Source organism: Homalodisca vitripennis, chromosome 2, assembly GCF_021130785.1.
Source record: "Homalodisca vitripennis isolate AUS2020 chromosome 2, UT_GWSS_2.1, whole genome shotgun sequence".
In the NCBI taxonomy this organism is placed as follows: Eukaryota; Metazoa; Arthropoda; class Insecta; order Hemiptera; family Cicadellidae; genus Homalodisca; species Homalodisca vitripennis.
The window spans coordinates 232637129-232658584 of NC_060208.1; the positions used below are offsets into that span (position 1 = coordinate 232637129).

Genomic DNA, 21456 nt, shown 5'->3' on the forward strand with positions numbered 1-21456 from the left:
TTATGATAACTTCCTCTCCCCATTCTCTCTTAAATACATACAAATACTACAAATCTAATTGTTTATACACTGTATGTATTAGCACCCTAGTATGTATCACTTTTTTCTTGCCTAAAACAATAATTTAAAAGATAAAATGGATTAAATATTTATTGCCATTATATAGTGATACAGTTTTTTAATATTTAACAGTAAAAAAAAAAAAAAAAAAAAAAAAAAAAAAAAAAAACCACTTTTGTAGCCAACAAAACAAGTGCATTGTTCATCGACAAAGCAAAAACTTGTATATGTTCGTTCTAAGTGGTACTTGTTTAATAAAGTTCCATAATAATATGATTGAGATATTGAATCTACATAATCCACAATTAGACACGTATTATATTTTAATATGCTTTAAAAAATAACAGTCTGCAGTCAAATTGACCCTGAAGAAGGTAATATTTTCTATATTAATTTTTTATGCTTGACAGTTTTCCTCAAACTTTAACTCAGAAATCCAACAGCAGCTAATTTCAATTTATGCAATTTTTATTGAGTCATTATAATGTCAAAGTATTACATTTTTATCTACACTTTTAATTATTTCTCACTATTGTTAATTAATTAAAATATAATTTTAATGAAAAGTGCAATGAAAGTTGATACATAGAAATAATCCACTTCTACTAAATGATGTTATGATAATAGAATTATTCCCTGTATATAAATACAGAGTGTTCAGCAACAGTGTTCCATTACTTTGGGAATTTTGTTCTACACATAAAAATTAGCAACACATTTTATATGTAGGTATGTCCTAAAACCTTTAGTTTTACCGTCTATCGGTCTCTATGAGTAATTTATAAAATAATTATACATTTTAACCAGCGAGCGTTTAAATTATTCCATGAAATAACTTCAAACCGGCTAAAGTCCGCCATTTTGGAACGGGTAAAAGGATATTGTTAATATTTTATTTTCGAAAACGTCTACCAAAGGTTAGTACAATTATCAAGTTTGATAACTTTATCTTAACTGGTCCAAACGATAGACGGAAAACTAAACGTTTGAGAACATACCTTCACATAAACTTTTTTGCTCATTTTTATGTGTAGAAAAAATCTTACAGGATTGAAACGCTTTTACTGAACACCCTCTATATAGCTAAATCAAGAAAGTTGTTTTTGTTTGGAGGTTTGATGTTTTCAATAATTCCTAGTTTTGTAACTTCGGTCTAAAATCGATTTGGACCTGTAACTAGAAGTTTTATTTCCTCTACATATGTGACCATTGTACCTTGACAGAGAATAGTGAGCAGGTGAAGAGTCACATGGTGGTACCTGGTGCGACGTGCCATATCGTCTCTTGACCACTCGCGCTAAATGTTCGCGCGCTACTATTCCGCCTCCCTCCTTGTGTGGAGCGTCCACCCTCCACCTTCCGCCCCCGACACGCCGCCACCTCCGCACCGACCCCTACACAGCGCAACTCACTACAAACATTTGTTCTTCCTTAATTAGCTTCTTCCTCGAGTATCCTTCTCTCCTACCTTTCATGCTGTCTAATGAAGTTCATTCATACTCCGGTCCTCGGACTGTTACCCAGGTCTTATTAGCGATCGCCTCCTATTCCGTCTTCCCTCCCGTCCGGTCCGGACAGATCGGAATGTTGTCACAGTGTCGCTCAGTTAGTATAAACAACACCTCGCAATATACATGTTTTGAGTTTAGTTTATATCTTTGCTTCACAATGATCTCTCTCCATATATCAGAAATATACAAATATATTTCAGCAAGACTACTATACCTCGAACATTCCACGATTTCAAGGTAGAAGTATGGCACACAACCTGTCGCTTAAAAGGTATCGCTGAGGTTCCATGCAAAAATGAAAAAAAATGAAGTCGATACCTCTCTTCATAAGACTTCATGTGTTATATAGCGATTCCATATTTTTAAATGTCATTGTTTAATCAGTCTTTTTACAAATGCATTTATTTTTCTATTTCCCCAACGCCATCAGGTTACCCATAAGACAGAGTTAAAAATCTTATGGTCTAACGTTCATAAACATTTCGTGGTGGAGTAACACCACTCAGACAGTCAGTGAAGACTTTTGCCAACCCTTCGAGTGATAGTCTTCGCTAACGTTTAACCAAATTATGTACGTAAAGCGTATTATAATATTCTTGATCCTTTCTACTTAAAGTGCTTATAGCAAACTCTCTACCATTTCTTAGAGAAAATGTATACGTTATAAAACTCGTATATAAATAACTGTAAAAATTAATGACTCTTTGAACAATTTATTTCTATAATACTGGTTGAACCACATAAAAATATTCTTGGAATTACGCGCCTTGATAAATTTACTACTGCTTAATTTGCCATTATATTTTCTAGCGAAAATAAATGTCCGCAATGGTTCCATTTAAAGCGGTATGTTTGGCTAATAGTAAAACCTCCGGTCTCTTAACCATATATTTTAATGGAATTAATAAAAAAACCCATCTATGATTCGAACAATAATTTCCAATATTAAATTGTTGGTAAGTAAGATCAATTATACAATAAAGTGCCTATATACTTGACAGAACGCGTTAGATGTTATTACCGCACTGACTGTAAGTTTTCTCTGATCTTTGATTTGGACAATAATTTCCAATATTAAATTATTGGTAAGTAAGAACAAGTCATACAATAGAGTGCTTAAGTACTTGAGAGAAAGGAACTGAAGTTGTGTTCCTTTGTCATGCTTATTAATTGTGGAAAACGTTAATTTTCTTCATAACATATAAACTACAAGGCTGCCAGACAGTTGTGATTGCATATCCTGACTAACCTAACTTCTCCTTTTCAATTAAACATAAATTGGAACTACTATTTCAACTACTACTCAGCCTCTTTAATAGCTTCTTTAGCCACTTCCGTGGCGTGTAACCTACTGATCCCAGGATCTACACATCTGGCTGTCAACAATACACAGTTGGTTGCCTCTTTTGCATCAGCATTAGAGTTAACAACATAATCTCAACTACTATTCAGCCTCTTTAATAGCCTCTTTTAGCCACTTTCGTGGCGTGTAACCTACTGATTCCAGGATATACACATCTGACTGTCAACAATACACAGTTGGTTGCCTCTTTTGCATCAGCATTGGAGTTAACAACATAATCTCAACTACTATTCAGCCTCTTTAATAGCCTCTTTTAGCCACTTTCGTGGCGTGTAACCTACTGATCCCAGGATATACATATCTGGCTGTCAACAATACACAGTTGGTTGCCTCTTTTGCATCAGCATTAGAGTTAACAACATAATCTCAACTACTATTCAGCCTCTTTAATAGCCTCTTTTAGCCACTTTCGTGGCGTGTAACCTACTGATCCCAGGATCTACACATCTGGCTGTCAACAATACACAGTTGGTTGCCTCTTTTGCATCAGCATTAGAGTTAACAACATAATCTCAACTACTATTCAGCCTCTTTAATAGCCTCTTTTAGCCACTTTCGTGGCGTGTAACCTACTGATCCCAGGATCTACACATCTGGCTGTCAACAATACACAGTTGGTTGCCTCTTTTGCATCAGCATTAGAGTTAACAGCGTAATCTCAACTACTATTCAGCCTCTTTAATAGCCTCTTTTAGCCACTTTCGTGGCGTGTAACCTACTGATTCCAGGATCTACACATCTGACTGTCAACAATACACAGTTGGTTGCCTCTTTTGCATCAGCATTGGAGTTAACAACATAATCTCAACTACTATTCAGCCTCTTTAATAGCCTCTTTTAGCCACTTTCGTGGCGTGTAACCTACTGATTCCAGGATATACACATCTGACTGTCAACAATACACAGTTGGTTGCCTCTTTTGCATCAGCATTGGAGTTAACAACATAATCTCAACTACTATTCAGCCTCTTTAATAGCCTCTTTTAGCCACTTTCGTGGCGTGTAACCTACTGATTCCAGGATATACACATCTGGCTGTCAACAATACACAGTTGGTTGCCTCTTTTGCATCAGCATTGGAGTTAACAACATAATCTCAACTACTATTCAGCCTCTTTAATAGCCTCTTTTAGCCACTTTCGTGGCGTGTAACCTACTGATCCCAGGATATACATATCTGGCTGTCAACAATACACAGTTGGTTGCCTCTTTTGCATCAGCATTGGAGTTAACAACATAATCTCAACTACTATTCAGCCTCTTTAATAGCCTCTTTTAGCCACTTTCGTGGCGTGTAACCTACTGATTCCAGGATCTACACATCTGACTGTCAACAATACACAGTTGGTTGCCTCTTTTGCATCAGCATTAGAGTTAACAACATAATCTCAACTACTATTCAGCCTCTTTAATAGCCTCTTTTAGCCACTTTCGTGGCGTGTAACCTACTGATTCCAGGATCTACACATCTGACTGTCAACAATACACAGTTGGTTGCCTCTTTTGCATCAGCATTAGAGTTAACAACATAATCTCAACTACTATTCAGCCTCTTTAATAGCCTCTTTTAGCCACTTTCGTGGCGTGTAACCTACTGATTCCAGGATCTACACATCTGGACTGTCAACAATACACAGTTGGTTGCCTCTTTTGCATCAGCATTGGAGTTAACAACATAATCTCAACTACTATTCAGCCTCTTTAATAGCCTCTTTTAGCCACTTTCGTGGCGTGTAACCTACTGATTCCAGGATCTACACATCTGACTGTCAACAATACACAGTCGGTTGCCTCTTTTGCATCAGCATTGGAGTTAACAACATAATCTCAACTACTATTCAGCCTCTTTAATAGCCTCTTTTAGCCACTTTCGTGGCGTGTAACCTACTGATTCCAGGATCTACACATCTGACTGTCAACAATACACAGTCGGTTGCCTCTTTTGCATCAGCATTGGAGTTAACAACATAATCTCAACTACTATTCAGCCTCTTTAATAGCCTCTTTTAGCCACTTTCGTGGCGTGTAACCTACTGATTCCAGGATCTACACATCTGACTGTCAACAATACACAGTCGGTTGCCTCTTTTGCATCAGCATTGGAGTTAACAACATAATCTCAACTACTATTCAGCCTCTTTAATAGCCTCTTTTAGCCACTTTCGTGGCGTGTAACCTACTGATTCCAGGATCTACACATCTGACTGTCAACAATACACAGTTGGTTGCCTCTTTTGCATCAGCATTGGAGTTAACAACATAATCTCAACTACTATTCAGCCTCTTTAATAGCCTCTTTTAGCCACTTTCGTGGCGTGTAACCTACTGATTCCAGGATCTACACATCTGACTGTCAACAATACACAGTTGGTTGCCTCTTTTGCATCAGCATTGGAGTTAACAACATAATCTCAACTACTATTCAGCCTCTTTAATAGCCTCTTTTAGCCACTTTCGTGGCGTGTAACCTACTGATTCCAGGATCTACACATCTGACTGTCAACAATACACAGTCGGTTGCCTCTTTTGCATCAGCATTGGAGTTAACAACATAATCTCAACTACTATTCAGCCTCTTTAATAGCCTCTTTTAGCCACTTTCGTGGCGTGTAACCTACTGATTCCAGGATCTACACATCTGACTGTCAACAATACACAGTTCGGTTGCCTCTTTTGCATCAGCATTGGAGTTAACAACATAATCTCAACTACTATTCAGCCTCTTTAATAGCCTCTTTTAGCCACTTTCGTGGCGTGTAACCAACTGATTCCAGGATCTACACATCTGACTGTCAACAATACACAGTCGGTTGCCTCTTTTGCATCAGCATTGGAGTTAACAACATAATCTCAACTACTATTCAGCCTCTTTAATAGCCTCTTTTAGCCACTTTCGTGGCGTGTAACCTACTGATTCCAGGATCTACACATCTGACTGTCAACAATACACAGTCGGTTGCCTCTTTTGCATCAGCATTGGAGTTAACAACATAATCTCAACTACTATTCAGCCTCTTTAATAGCCTCTTTTAGCCACTTTCGTGGCGTGTAACCTACTGATTCCAGGATCTACACATCTGACTGTCAACAATACACAGTCGGTTGCCTCTTTTGCATCAGCATTGGAGTTAACAACATAATCTCAACTACTATTCAGCCTCTTTAATAGCCTCTTTTAGCCACTTTCGTGGCGTGTAACCTACTGATTCCAGGATCTACACATCTGACTGTCAACAATACACAGTCGGTTGCCTCTTTTGCATCAGCATTGGAGTTAACAACATAATCTCAACTACTATTCAGCCTCTTTAATAGCCTCTTTTAGCCACTTTCCGTGGCGTGTAACCTACTGATTCCAGGATCTACACATCTGACTGTCAACAATACACAGTCGGTTGCCTCTTTTGCATCAGCATTGGAGTTAACAACATAATCTCAACTACTATTCAGCCTCTTTAATAGCCTCTTTTAGCCACTTTCGTGGCGTGTAACCTACTGATTCCAGGATCTACACATCTGACTGTCAACAATACACAGTTGGTTGCCTCTTTTGCATCAGCATTGGAGTTAACAACATAATCTCAACTACTATTCAGCCTCTTTAATAGCCTCTTTTAGCCACTTTCGTGGCGTGTAACCTACTGATTCCAGGATCTACACATCTGACTGTCAACAATACACAGTCGGTTGCCTCTTTTGCATCAGCATTGGAGTTAACAACATAATCTCAACTACTATTCAGCCTCTTTAATAGCCTCTTTTAGCCACTTTCGTGGCGTGTAACCTACTGATTCCAGGATCTACACATCTGACTGTCAACAATACACAGTCGGTTGCCTCTTTTGCATCAGCATTGGAGTTAACAACATAATCTCAACTACTATTCAGCCTCTTTAATAGCCTCTTTTAGCCACTTTCGTGGCGTGTAACCTACTGATTCCAGGATCTACACATCTGACTGTCAACAATACACAGTTGGTTGCCTCTTTTGCATCAGCATTGGAGTTAACAACATAATCTCAACTACTATTCAGCCTCTTTAATAGCCTCTTTTAGCCACTTTCGTGGCGTGTAACCTACTGATTCCAGGATCTACACATCTGACTGTCAACAATACACAGTTGGTTGCCTCTTTTGCATCAGCATTGGAGTTAACAACATAATCTCAACTACTATTCAGCCTCTTTAATAGCCTCTTTTAGCCACTTTCGTGGCGTGTAACCTACTGATTCCAGGATCTACACATCTGACTGTCAACAATACACAGTCGGTTGCCTCTTTTGCATCAGCATTGGAGTTAACAACATAATCTCAACTACTATTCAGCCTCTTTAATAGCCTCTTTTAGCCACTTTCGTGGCGTGTAACCTACTGATTCCAGGATCTACACATCTGACTGTCAACAATACACAGTCGGTTGCCTCTTTTGCATCAGCATTGGAGTTAACAACATAATCTCAACTACTATTCAGCCTCTTTAATAGCCTCTTTTAGCCACTTTCGTGGCGTGTAACCTACTGATTCCAGGATCTACACATCTGACTGTCAACAATACACAGTTGGTTGCCTCTTTTGCATCAGCATTGGAGTTAACAACATAATCTCAACTACTATTCAGCCTCTTTAATAGCCTCTTTTAGCCACTTTCGTGGCGTGTAACCTACTGATTCCAGGATCTACACATCTGTCTGCCAACAATACACAGTTGGTTGCCTCTTTTGCATCAGCATTGGAGTTAACAACATAATCTCAACTACTATTCAGCCTCTTTAATAGCCTCTTTTAGCCACTTTCGTGGCGTGTAACCTACTGATTCCAGGATCTACACATCTGACTGTCAACAATACACAGTTGGTTGCCTCTTTTGCATCAGCATTGGAGTTAACAACATAATCTCAACTACTATTCAGCCTCTTTAATAGCCTCTTTTAGCCACTTTCCGTGGCGTGTAACCTACTGATTCCAGGATCTACACATCTGACTGTCAACAATACACAGTTCGGTTGCCTCTTTTGCATCAGCATTGGAGTTAACAACATAATCTCAACTACTATTCAGCCTCTTTAATAGCCTCTTTTAGCCACTTTCGTGGCGTGTAACCTACTGATTCCAGGATCTACACATCTGACTGTCAACAATACACAGTTGGTTGCCTCTTTTGCATCAGCATTGGAGTTAACAACATAATCTCAACTACTATTCAGCCTCTTTAATAGCCTCTTTTAGCCACTTTCGTGGCGTGTAACCTACTGATTCCAGGATCTACACATCTGACTGCCAACAATACACAGTTGGTTGCCTCTTTTGCATCAGCATTGGAGTTAACAACATAATCTCAACTACTATTCAGCCTCTTTAATAGCCTCTTTTAGCCACTTTCGTGGCGTGTAACCTACTGATTCCAGGATCTACACATCTGACTGCCAACAATACACAGTTGGTTGCCTTTTGCATCAGCATTGGAGCAACTACTATTCAGCCTCAATAGCCTCTTTTAGCCACTTTCGTGGCGTGTAACCTACTGATTGATCTACACATCTTTCAGCATCAGCATTGGAGTTAACAACATAATCTCAACTACTATTCAGCCTCTTTAATAGCCTCTTTTAGCCACTTCCGTGGCGTGTAACCTACTGATTCCAGGATCTACACATCTGACTGCCAACAATACACAGTTGGTTGCCTCTTTTGCATCAGCATTGGAGTTAACAACATAATCTCAACTACTATTCAGCCTCTTTAATAGCCTCTTTTAGCCACTTTCGTGGCGTGTAACCTACTGATTCCAGGATCTACACATCTGACTGCCAACAATACACAGTTGGTTGCCTCTTTTGCATCAGCATTGGAGTTAACAGCGTAATCTCAACTACTATTCAGCCTCAGCCTCTTTTAGCCACTTTCGTGGCGTGTAATCTATTCTGCCAAGGATCTACACATCTGACTTTCAACAATACACAGTATATCTTTACACAGTACAGTACACAGTGATTTTATTTTTCTAGTATATCTTTATTGATCCTAAACAAATTTTAATCCTTTTGTAATATAACGTTTTACAAAGAATAGGTTCTAGTTTCATTAGAATCGGGTTCTAATTTCATAGGATCAAAAACTTTTTTTATTTCCAAAATGTGAAATGAACTAAGTGCGGTTTTGTACAAATATAAGGCGCTTTATAAAGGGTAAATATTTTGGGGTTTATTTTTATTTACCTACCTTATCCAAACACTTACTAATAATTAATGTATGTTTGGAGTATCTCCCATTTTGATAGTTATTTTTCCTAGAATTTGGTTTATGTTTAACGTTCTCTGTATTTTTACAGAAAACATATCGATTTTCAATTCCTCTCCCCTCAGCATATGAGCTAAAAATAAAATTGAGAGAGATGTTTTTTCTCAAATTTATAAACCGAGTCATACACACTTGCTGAGTATTTAGTTCTTCCGCTCGATATATCAGTTCTAAGAATTAGTTTCCTAGTGTCTTAAGAAAATGTTTTAGTTTAATTTTCCTTGAAATTTAGTAGAATATTAAAAATATTTTAATTCCATGTGAACTTTATTCTATACACCCTAAACTGTGCTACACTACAAGTACAGATTGTTTGGCCAGTAGCCCATCTTGAAGTAACAAATATTTTACGTGAGGGAGAAGTCAGTGAGTAAGTGAGTGAGTGACCTTGTGTCTAGGTTCATTAAAGTAGATGATGTTTTGTACCAAGGCATGGTCTGGTTGTTATGTACCTTTAATATACAGCACCGAACACTTTAATTACTCGTCCTGTCGACATCACCACCGCCGCGGACGCTTCTTTACGACGGTTAACCTGTAAATTAAATGGACGCCACCAGCCATTTTTACGACCGAGTTATCTATATAATAAAAACGTGTTTATAATCCAGTGGTGAAAATAAACATAACGAATAAACGAGAGGATTTACTGACAGTTTAGCTTCATTACTCCCAACAAAATTTATATTATGATAAAGAGAAAAATATGTTTTTGTCCTTCTATTATATGTGCCTGTATATTACGCCTATGCTGGTATGATGTGTGATTGTGATTCTCGTACTCTTGACTTGTGCTCGGGACTTGCATTCTGTGCAGTGACAACGCGTGGACTAGACTCCAAGCAGCTTTCGAGGATGTTTGAACCCCTTTCTTTCACCTATTTTCTTCCTTCTGTTTTATTTTTGTATGTATAATTACCTCTCCCACCTGACGAAGAGAATAAATTCCAATCTCCGAAACGTTGTGTTACATCTTTTGCAACATATAACTATGGCAAAATTCCCAAATACTGTTATTGTTTCAAACCTTCCATCACCATTAACAAACTTCAAATAAGAAATATGTTGTTTTCAAATTCAAAAATATAGTACGTTTTTTATATAACAGCCAGTTAAAGTTAGGTATCAATAATGATACAAAACAGGTTTTAGTTATTTTATAATTTGATTCCACTCAACTGCAGGCCAAACACGTGCGAAAAACTGAAAATTTCGCATTCTAATATTGGGGAGTAGCAATCCATTTGAGTAAGTTAAGTCCGTCTCGTGTAAATAGCATGGAATTAAAATGCAAACAAAATAAAAACGTTCCTAAGACCCTTCTAAAACGTAACATTACCGTGAGATATAACCATTTTTAACTTTTTTAACCATTTAACCATTAAAAAGTTCAGACGGTGTAATTAAATTTTACACAAAACTTTAAATAACTGTCATATAATATATTTCGTATAATAAAATTTACTGTACTCAAAATTATAACGGTTTAAATATGGTTGAAACTACTGAGTTCTGAATGACTCACCCATAAACGGTATCTAAACCAGAAACAGTCCTCAATTATCAACATACAGATCTAAATTATGGATACAGATCTAAAGAGAAGAATACCTGTATTCCCTTAGAATCCAAACAACCTAGAGCAAGTGTAGTCTTGATGTTTTGTTTAGAAGGATGAGCTCCTGGAAATAGAGCTGACGTATCTGTATATGGTAAATTTAAATAATAATAAATAATAAACATTAGAAACTATTTAAGGTCTCGAATAAAATGCAAAGGTGTAAAAATATATCGATCCTATTTATAAGCTAGAGCATTAAAATTATTTACGATGATTTATCGAGATCATATAAATTTCACATTAGCATACAATTTAATCTATGGGCAGAGAATCAAAAAACAGATAATGATGCAAAAGTTTATGATCTATTAATAGTACTTAATAAAAATGAAAATTATAGTCAAATGTGTTTATTTTTTTATTTATAGATTAATTTATTTTATTTTATATCCCCCGTTAAACAAAAATATACTGCTCTGGTAATCAAATGACATTTTAATGGCACGTATGCAATAAAAGATTTAAACTTTTTTCTTACCAATGTTTCTTGAAACCACTACTTTTAATATAAATGTATTTGAAAATGTTTTAGTGACCACCATTTTGATAAATTAGAACAAATGTTCTGGAAATACTAGATATCAGGGTTAGTAAGGATGTTTCAAAGTTTGTAAAATATGTAACACCGTGTATGAACGAACTTCATATTATCTTTCCATTAAAAAAATCCCAAAATAGGTTATTCATTTGTGATAAATCCAGTAGGATGGAACTCTTAGGTTTGAAAGCAAAGTCGTTTAGAAGTTTCCTCATGAAAAAGAGTCAACATGAAACAAATAGTCAAAATTGTTTAAATTTTCATTTTTGATGGAAGTGGTATCAATCTTTCCTTTCTGAAATTGATTAGGTAAATATTAAAACGGCACTGATTCTTGTAGCTTCCACAAATAAAATGCGAAATATTTCAAAATTGTTGGATTAAAGCACTTATAACTAAAGTTAATCTTTTTAAATACGGACTGTAAGACTGAAAATGTTCGTAAATACCAGGTGTCCGTATTCAGATTTAAAACAATTAAACTACCTCTAAGCAAATGCTCGTGGCCGTAAAGATTTTTTAAATATATCCAGAGTTTGGCTATGGAATCTAAATCTTTTCTTAGGAAACACTTATACAATGAGGAAAGGAGTTGTATACACAAATGTCATCTAAACTCATTCTGTGTTTATAAAGATTTTGTGGTAAATTTGAGCAAAGGGTTTTGTTGAGGGTTAAAACAATTGTGCTCAGTAAATCATTTACTCCAGGTACAGGTTGTTGCGATAAAACCGAGTGAGGGATGAAAAATGTAATATCACGTGACAGTGTGAGAAACGCCTGTCATTGTGAGGGATGGCATCCTCTCGTAGTGGCAGCCTCTTGAGACCGGTATAAGAATAATAATTTTACACTACCAATCTTCTAATTTGCACAATCAAAATTTAAAGTATGAACATTTAAAATAGATTGTAAAGGAATATCAAATATGTTGCAGAATGACGAAGTTCACCTGTAATCTTTTTTTAATTATAGTAAATAGGTACACTCTAGGTATAGAGGAGCACTGAAACTATTTTTATGTACTCAAAAATGTTCTTATGTCGAGGGGGATGGAGGAGTTATACATTATTGGAAAAGGTATGAAAAACCGAACATTTTAATTCTAACTGATAATTTTTTAGGCATTTAAGTCAAAACATCATATTTCTAATTCAAAATGTTAAAAATATATGATATTACAGAAATAATAATAATAATAATAGTTTTTTCCTAATACAACAAGAACATCAGGGTTATTTTTCTTTAGGGGGGGACCTGTCTTAATGGAAGTTTGTTGTATCCTAAATATCTTGTTTATTTAATATTGCACACTCATCTTTTTTTTCTTGCCTTGAATATTTTAATGAACTTATGTTTTCCCCATGTGTTAAATGGATATATTATTCTTAATTTTGTTTATAAATTACAGTCAAGACCTATGTAATCTACCTAATCTGTTCCCCAAAAAGCTTGCATGTTGTTTTTTAACGGGCGTCTTAGAATTCAGGTAAGAGATAACATTTTCAAGATATATTTTGGGATGTATCAAAAATACATTTTAATTTTCTAGAAAGTATTCCTAAAGTGTCCATATATTATCTGTAATCTTAAAAAACTAGCATAAGTTTGACTTTTAAACCATCCTGTGCACGATGAGTATATAAGTTACAATAAACTGATTCTAAAAATAAATATATATATCTCTAGATTGGAACTCCTGAATTATGAAATATAATGAAACTGGCACTGAAATGAACGTTCATAAAACATCACACCAAGGGAAAGAAATCATTTATTGAATGTCTATATCCACTTAAATATATATGAATGAAAATAACATCACGAACTTTAATCCACCAGTCATAAAATTAAAATTAATTCCTACCTTAGTGTTCATAAATAGCTTGGTATTTCAAAATATCCATACACAGAACCCTTTGGATCTTTTATATCTTCAATGATTACTGTGATCAAATGATCCAATCAACTAGAACTTAATTAATACAAAATACTTGGAAAATATATATAGTAGATCAGAAAGAAATTGACACACCTAATGTCTTGTAACTCTCTGTACAAAGATATATCAAGGTAGGTGAGTCTATTGCGCCCAAACACGATTACTTTTATTTAATTCAATGACTTACATTGAAATCTGTTGCTAATTAACTCTTTTTCATCTAAATCAATAATAATAGAGCTATTATAAAACAATTATAACAACAATAAACGTCTTAATGAATAACAACAAACAAAACAAACCTCTTAATTAACAATGGCAATTTGCTTTATTTACAATAAGGCTTTGATTATTCATATCTGTTTAGAAAACACACACAAAATTAAATTAAATTAAATTAAAGAGACTTTAACTAGGCTAACGTATAAACAACTAGCACAATCTAACAGTAATGCTCACACACAGTTCACACAACAGTGCTTTGATAATTTACACAATATATCAGCTTTATTATAGGAAGGTCAAACGATTGTAACGTAATTTTAGTAAATAAATAACAACAGATCTTAAAATAATTGATTAAAAGTAAAATATTTGTCTCTAAATTATCCTTATGAAGGCCTGTAACACGTATTTAAATCCTTTGTATCATAAAGCGCAAACACCAATAATAGGCAAAGGATATTTTGTTCATTGCTGTTCATTCATTTTTTTATTGTTGGCTATTCTTTGTAAATCTCAGCGTGTGTCTTTTACCAGTAAATTTGCTCTAAATAAAGTTATTTAATATTCTATGTAAATAACTTTTTGTCATTATATTTCTGATAAGTCCACTAAAAATGCTCTTTTTTCATTTTTAAGTATAATTCTGATTTTTAATATATTAAAAGTTTTTATACCAACAATTTTGAAAGTATTAAATATATTATCATAATACTTGTTATATTTATTTTCTATGCTAGCATAAACATGTAACCCAAATTTGGTAGTATTTAATTGATTATTCTTTAAAATACGAGTATTAATACTTATTTTTTATAAAAACCACATACTGACAGACAGATGTGAAATTTAGCACCAGAGACCTTGTTTATATGGTGAAATGTGTTTTGTCTTGACCTGAGCAGTAGCATGATATACTATTGTCCATAAAGTTACGGGACAAAATAGTATATTGAATTGCTTATAAATAAAAACATTTGATGGAACCATACATCACCATTAAGACTATTTTAATTCTGCTCATAAATGTTTTTCTTTTATATTAGTTATAATCCTCATTACTGTTACTACATCAGCTACGACTTGTTGTAAAAGTACAATTAATTAACAGTCAAGTGTAACCTAGGTCTCCATCAGAGGCTTGGTTTATAGCAATGTTATGGGGGCGTAAAGTTACTCAAGAACAACATTCCACTTCACGATACGACGTCTGGGATCATCGTAAAACATCGTAAGCTACAGTATTATTATTGAGTGACGTAGTCAAGCACTACGACAGTGTATACATCGTATACGTTTGCTTCTAAATTAAAAAATAGACTATTTTTTATAAAGGTCATTCAGACAGTAACCGCCGCTATTTTTTAATAAAACACACAAAAGTACATAAACACATTTTATTAAACACATACAAAAAATATTACTTTCAATTACTTTTCAACGAATATCTAAGAACTTATCATCACTCTTAAGTTAGTTTGATTTTCCCTCTGCAATAATGTGTCTTTGAATGAACAGAGAATACCATGTAATGTGTGCGGGATTCCTATAAAATGTCAATCAGTTTTCATTTTTATATATTTTAAATTTTGAATACCCAATTTTTGTTGAAAACAGTGTTCCTTACAACATTTTGTAAAATTAAGTCTGCCAATTACTATTCCAGTATATCTGTACTTATGAGTTGACTTTTCTGTTTTTTATAGTCCACTTTATCGTAGCGATTGGTTTTAACTAATGTATTATTACTTGAACTTTCATAGCTGATCAGTTGTAACATATGGCTTTCTTGATTCTTTTTAATTTTATACAAGATTAACCTATTATATAGGTTTTTCGCTTGACGAAAAAGAAAATAGAATTTGATATAGCATCATGTTCTCATTTTATAACATATAACGATGATACTTTTCAAAAAAAAAGAAAGTTTTATAAGCTTACATTTACAAGAGTGAAATCTAATGCAAAGCTATGAAATTTCGGAGCATATTATTTTACGTATACTGATATAGCATCCTCATATTGTATATTTGCTTATATTAAATAGAATTTTAAATATAAACTCGAAGAATAGAAAACTAACGACAGTGAAGATATCTCTCAATACAACAAGAAAGTCAATCCTGAGAATTTGTTCATATGTTGCTATAATGGCATAGTTAAAAGAACCTTTTATTACTATAGACTAATAATGATGCTTCATGAGTTGGCACCTACGCTTGTTGAAGATCGTTATCAGTTCTCTAAGAAATTTCACATTTTTATCACCCATACACCAATTATACAAATCGCATCACAAAATAAGTGAACTAATAAAGTGCACTTAAAACTTTTTCCAACATAAAAAAAACTTTTGATGCATTACTTGAAAGTGAACTCCTATAAGATTTTCTATGCGAGTCCTCAAAAAAACCATTACAAATTCTTTAACCGTTTCTTTATGTTCTAAATATAGTATTAAAATTCTGCAATGAACTTAAGTGTTTCCTATGCCAACCTCCAAAGCAATCGTTATTGGGCAAAAACATCAATTATCATTAAGGAACCTAGAAATCGTGTTGATAAATTCGGTACTTATATAAAAACGCTTTACTATACTGAATACTGTTGATTACAGAAGTGTGTCAACACTGCCGGCTCGACTTTATGGTACTTAAGCTGGAAATCGTGTTGATAAATTCGTACTTATATAAAAACGCTTTACTATACTGAATACTGTTGATTACAGAAGTGTGTCAACACTGCCGCCTCGACTTTATGGTACTTAAGCTGGAAATCGTGTTGATAAATTCGGTACTTATATAAAAACGCTTTACTATACTGAATACTGTTGATTACAGAAGTGTGTCAGCACTGCCGCCTCGACTTTATGGTACTTAAGCTGGAAATCGTGTTGATAAATTCGGTAATTATATATAAAAACTCTTTACTATACTGAATACTGTTGATTACATAAGTGTATCAGCACTGCCGCCTCGACTTTATGGTACTTAAGCCTGGAAATCGTGTTGATAAATTCGGTAATTATATAAAAAACGCTTTACTATACTGAATACTGTTGATTACAGAAGTGTATCAGCACTGCCGCCTCGACTTTATGGAACTTAAGCTGGAAAATCGTGTTGATAAATTCGGTTTAATTATATAAAAAACGCTTTACTATACTGAATACTGTTGATTACATAAGTGTGTCTACACTGCCGGCTCGACTTTATGGTACTTAAGCTGGAAATCGTGTTGATAAATTCGATAATTATATAAAAACACTTTACTATACTGAGTACTGTTGATTACAGAAGTGTGTCAACACTGCCGGCTCGACTTTATGGTACTTAAGCTGGAAATCGTGTTGATAAATTCGATAATTATATAAAAACACTTTACTATACTGAGTACTGTTGATTACAGAAGTGTGTCAAACACTGCCGCATCGACTTTATGGTACTTAAGCTGGAAATCGTGTTGATAAATTCGGTAATTATATAAAAACGCTTTACTATACTGGAGTACTGTTGATTACAGAAGTGTGTCAACACTGCCGCATCGACTTTATGGTACTTAAGCTGGAAATCGTGTTGATAAATTCGGTAATTATATAAAAAACGCTTTACTATACTGAATACTGTTGATTACAGAAGTGTATCAGCACTGCCGCCTCGACTTTATGGTACTTAAGCTGGAAATCGTGTTGATAAATTCGGTAATTATATAAAAACGCTTTACTATACTGAATACTGTTGATTACAGAAGTGTGTCAGCACTGCCCGCCTCGACTTTATGGTACTTAAGCTGGAAATCGTGTTGATAAATTCGGTAATTATATAAAAAACTCTTTACTATAAACTGAATACTGTTGATTACATAAGTGTATCAGCACTGCCGCCTCGACTTTATGGTACTTAAGCTGGAAATCGTGTTGATAAATTCGGTAATTATATAAAAAACGCTTTTACTATACTGAATACTGTTGATTACAGAAGTGTATCAGCACTGCCGCCTCGACTTTATGGTTACTTAAGCTGAAAATCGTGTTGATAAATTCGGTAATTATATAAAACACGCTTTACTATACTGAATACTGTTGATTACAGAAGTGTGTCAACACTGCCGGCTCGACTTTATGGTACTTAAGCTGGAAATCGTGTTGATAAATTCGATAATTATATAAAAACACTTTACTATACTGAGTACTGTTGATTACAGAAGTGTGTCAACACTGCCGGCTCGACTTTATGGTACTTAAGCTGGAAATCGTGTTGATAAATTCGATAATTATATAAAAACACTTTACTATACTGAGTACTGTTGATTACAGAAGTGTGTCAACACTGCCGCATCGACTTTATGGTACTTAAGCTGGAAATCGTGTTGATAAATTCGGTAATTATATAAAAACGCTTTACTATACTGAGTTACTGTTGATTGCATAAAATGTGTCTACACTGCCGGCTCGACTTTATGGTACTTAAGCTGGAAATCGTGTTGATAAATTCGGTAATTATATAAAAAAACGATTTACTATACTGAGTACTGTTGATTACAGAAGTGTGTCTACACTGCCGGCTCGACTTTATGGTACTTAAGCTGGAAATCGTGTTGATAAATTCGGTTAATTATATAAAAACTCTTTACTATACTGAATACTGTTGATTACATAAGTGTATCAGCACTGCCGCCTCGACTTTATGGTACTTAAGCTGGAAATCGTGTTGATAAATTCGGTAATTATATAAAAACTCTTTACTATACTGAGTACTGTTGATTACAGAAGTGTGTCTACACTGCCGGCTCGACTTTATGGTACTTAAGCTGGAAATCGCCTGAACGGCCCATCTTGTGACACCATCAAACCGTAGCCACGCTGAGTCATTACCGTCTGCTCACTGTTTAATAGTTATGCAGATTGATTCTTGTTTAGAGGCTATGTTTCGAGTACCAGTAGTACTTCATTCCTCGTTTAAGAAAGTGAAGGTCACTTGTATGTGATGAGTCTTAATCATAATGGCCGTAACTCAAGGGCATTTCACTCTTTTGACGAGTTTAATATGGACCGCTAGGATAACATTCAGTAATAGTGTAAAAATAAATTTCCCTGAATTCCCTTTTAGTATCCCAATAAAGTCGGTAATAGTGAGGTATTATTATTATTATTATTAGGTTATTATTTTTATTATTCTTATTGTTGCTCAGACAAACAAACCTGAAAATGTGTGAGTGTTTAAAAACGCATGTTTGTGTGCATCAAGTTGTTATTATAGGTAATCACTTTTTAATCTTATTAAAATAATGTTTACCTTAAACAAAAATTGTGATTTTCCACTTAATTTTCGGTTAGTTCAAAGTAACTGTATCTTAATCAATATACATAAAGTACTTTATAATATTTATAAATTAAAGCTGAATTAAAACTATTATAATGATAAATAATAACACTTAGATTAAGCGCGATATAAGTCAATATTTACCATATACGGTATAATCTACTGGTCCTACAGAAGCTGCTGAAATTAATAACATGAAATGTTACTTTGTAAATGGACACTAAATGATTTTGCCAAAGATCCTGGCCTCAGTGACCCGTCCTACTAGATGCATAAACACTAAACTACAGCAAGATTGCTTAAACTCGTGTTACCTTATAGTTGCTATATTTGGAAATGTTTTAATCTCTAGTTCACATCTCTTAGATCCGATTTTCAATAATTGTTGTAGCCATTATTCAATACCTCCAATCTTAGGTTTTCAGTTTTAAATAAATCTTTGAATGGACACAGATAAGTGTCATTACATTTTAAGAACACTTTTTTATTTTAACTCCTACAGATATATCGAATTGTTTGTTTGCCTTTAAATATTGTAGAAATTCATTCAACGGCAGAACGAGTTTTTCTCGGACGGTTTACTTAATTGCAGATATAGTGTATTAAGAAGTGATGAGATTTATTTGATAGCATATCATTTACTTCACGAACTTAGTTAACACGTGTAAGAGAATTATTTTTAGTGAAAATCCGACTTGATATTTTTTTAATTGCACATTTCCTTAGTATATCACGTGCTACCTGACCTTCAGGGTTTTCTATAAGAATATAATAAAGAGTTATATGAATATTTTAGTTTATAAATTTTAAAATTAATTCTTTCAAATTTACCTTTAAAATAACTTCTAGCTAATCAGTGAAACATATTACAGATAAAATAGGTCCTTATGGTACAGGGGTATTAAATTTGATTTTACCTGCGAATTCTAAATATTTACGAGAGTACACAACAAGTGCTACTTTACATAACATAAAAAATATTCCTTTACTATTCATTCTAAACGGGAAATAGTAAAGTAAACATATTTTTGACTAGACAAAATAATACGGAGATGTAGCTCCTCAGGATTGACTATATTTTAATTACAATGTTCACTAATTTATTCATGACAAGCGTTGTTCCATTCAATTGGACGTAAAATATCTGTAACTCAGGCATTTTGAGCATCAAGCAGTTTAAAAATCAGTAATATTCAGCAATACATTATTTTCATAAGTATCTTTGCCAAATTATCTGCCTACATTCCGTCTAGTTTATATTATTGTTTTACTCATAAAATGTGACAGAAAGATCCACATTATCCATCACCAGAAAGACAGATAGACAAAGAACCTGCCACGTGACAAGCTGCACATTTCTCGTCGTGACAAGAACAACAGCTGTGAGCTTCAGAATGTTTTCCAGTTTGTTTTACAGGTTCATTAATAATATCTAGTACCGAATTCCAAAACTACTTCTGATCCAATAATAAATTGGCGTACAGCAAAATTAATTAAAATTAATTATAATATAAACTTGTATGTTATTAATCAGCATGAATTGTAATGGTAGTAATTTTACTTTACGAATACGTTGGGTTTCTATTCCATCCTTATCAACAATGATTTATCCTTATAAAGTAATGATACATGTGCAGTAACAGCAGGGGTGTCTCACAATAATATGAATGGACGCTGGGATGTTAGACAAAATCTAGCAGTCTTAATAAAGATTGTATATGACACTCTAGATAAAGGTCACAAGTTCCCGACACTTGTCCAAGGAGAGAGCGTCGCCCGAAATGGAGTACAGATTTCCAACTGTAGAAATGGAATTGATTGATATAAAATCGTCAATCTTTATTTATTCATACGGCCAAATTGAATCTAGATCAGTGATTCATTTGTCGATTTCTTCGTGTGCTGCTGAATTAGAATAAATATGATACTAGTGTATAATTACATCCCAACATTAGTGATCTGCCCATTAAAAATTCATAATTTAATTTTTAGATTTTAATTAACTCTTTCCGGGTTCTTTGTTTTTGAAGTAAACATTTTATGCCATTCAAGCACTCTTTCTAGAGTAAAAAACAGGACTTACGAGATATTTGGAAAAATCAAGGTTGAAAATGGGGAGTGTATGGTTTATAATTAACGACACTATGGTGACTGTTGTTGTAGTTGTGCTGTCAATAAAAAGCAAAATCTAAAGTTTGGATTAACGAATAAAAAGAGGTATTTTGCACTATTTAACTTTAATGTGTTCACTATTTATATTAATGGAGTTGTCTTGAGGTTACAAGCCCTAATTAAGTCGTTAAAGCAAGAGATACAATAATCCTCACTATTGTTTTCCTCAATATTTGAAGTAAACTAAAAAAATCTTGGCCTTACCATAGTATCCAAATAAGGCTTCCCAAAAAATCCCAGTTTCAAGCCCTAAACTTCCAGAGTCTACGTAAAGATAAAGGTTTTTTAAAGATCGAATGGTTAATACTGATATTGAAAATTCCCGGGTGCAGGTTACTGCCCTATAAATGGTGTATACTTTTACAAGCCGAACTATTTCCATTGGAGGTGGAAATTTACGGCTAAGAAG

General features: G+C 34.2%; 1 protein-coding gene across 1 annotated transcript in view; it reads right to left on the bottom strand.

The window, feature by feature from the left end:
• LOC124355483 (lachesin-like) overlaps positions 1–1384 on the bottom strand; it is a 222714-nt gene extending 221330 nt beyond the window's left edge. The window contains exon 1 of the mRNA XM_046806635.1: positions 1276–1384. Within this exon, the coding sequence (XP_046662591.1) occupies positions 1276–1336 (61 nt within the window). The 5' untranslated portion in view covers positions 1337–1384. The remainder of the gene's footprint in view (positions 1–1275) is intronic.
• Between the last annotated feature and the right edge of the window lie 20072 nt (positions 1385–21456).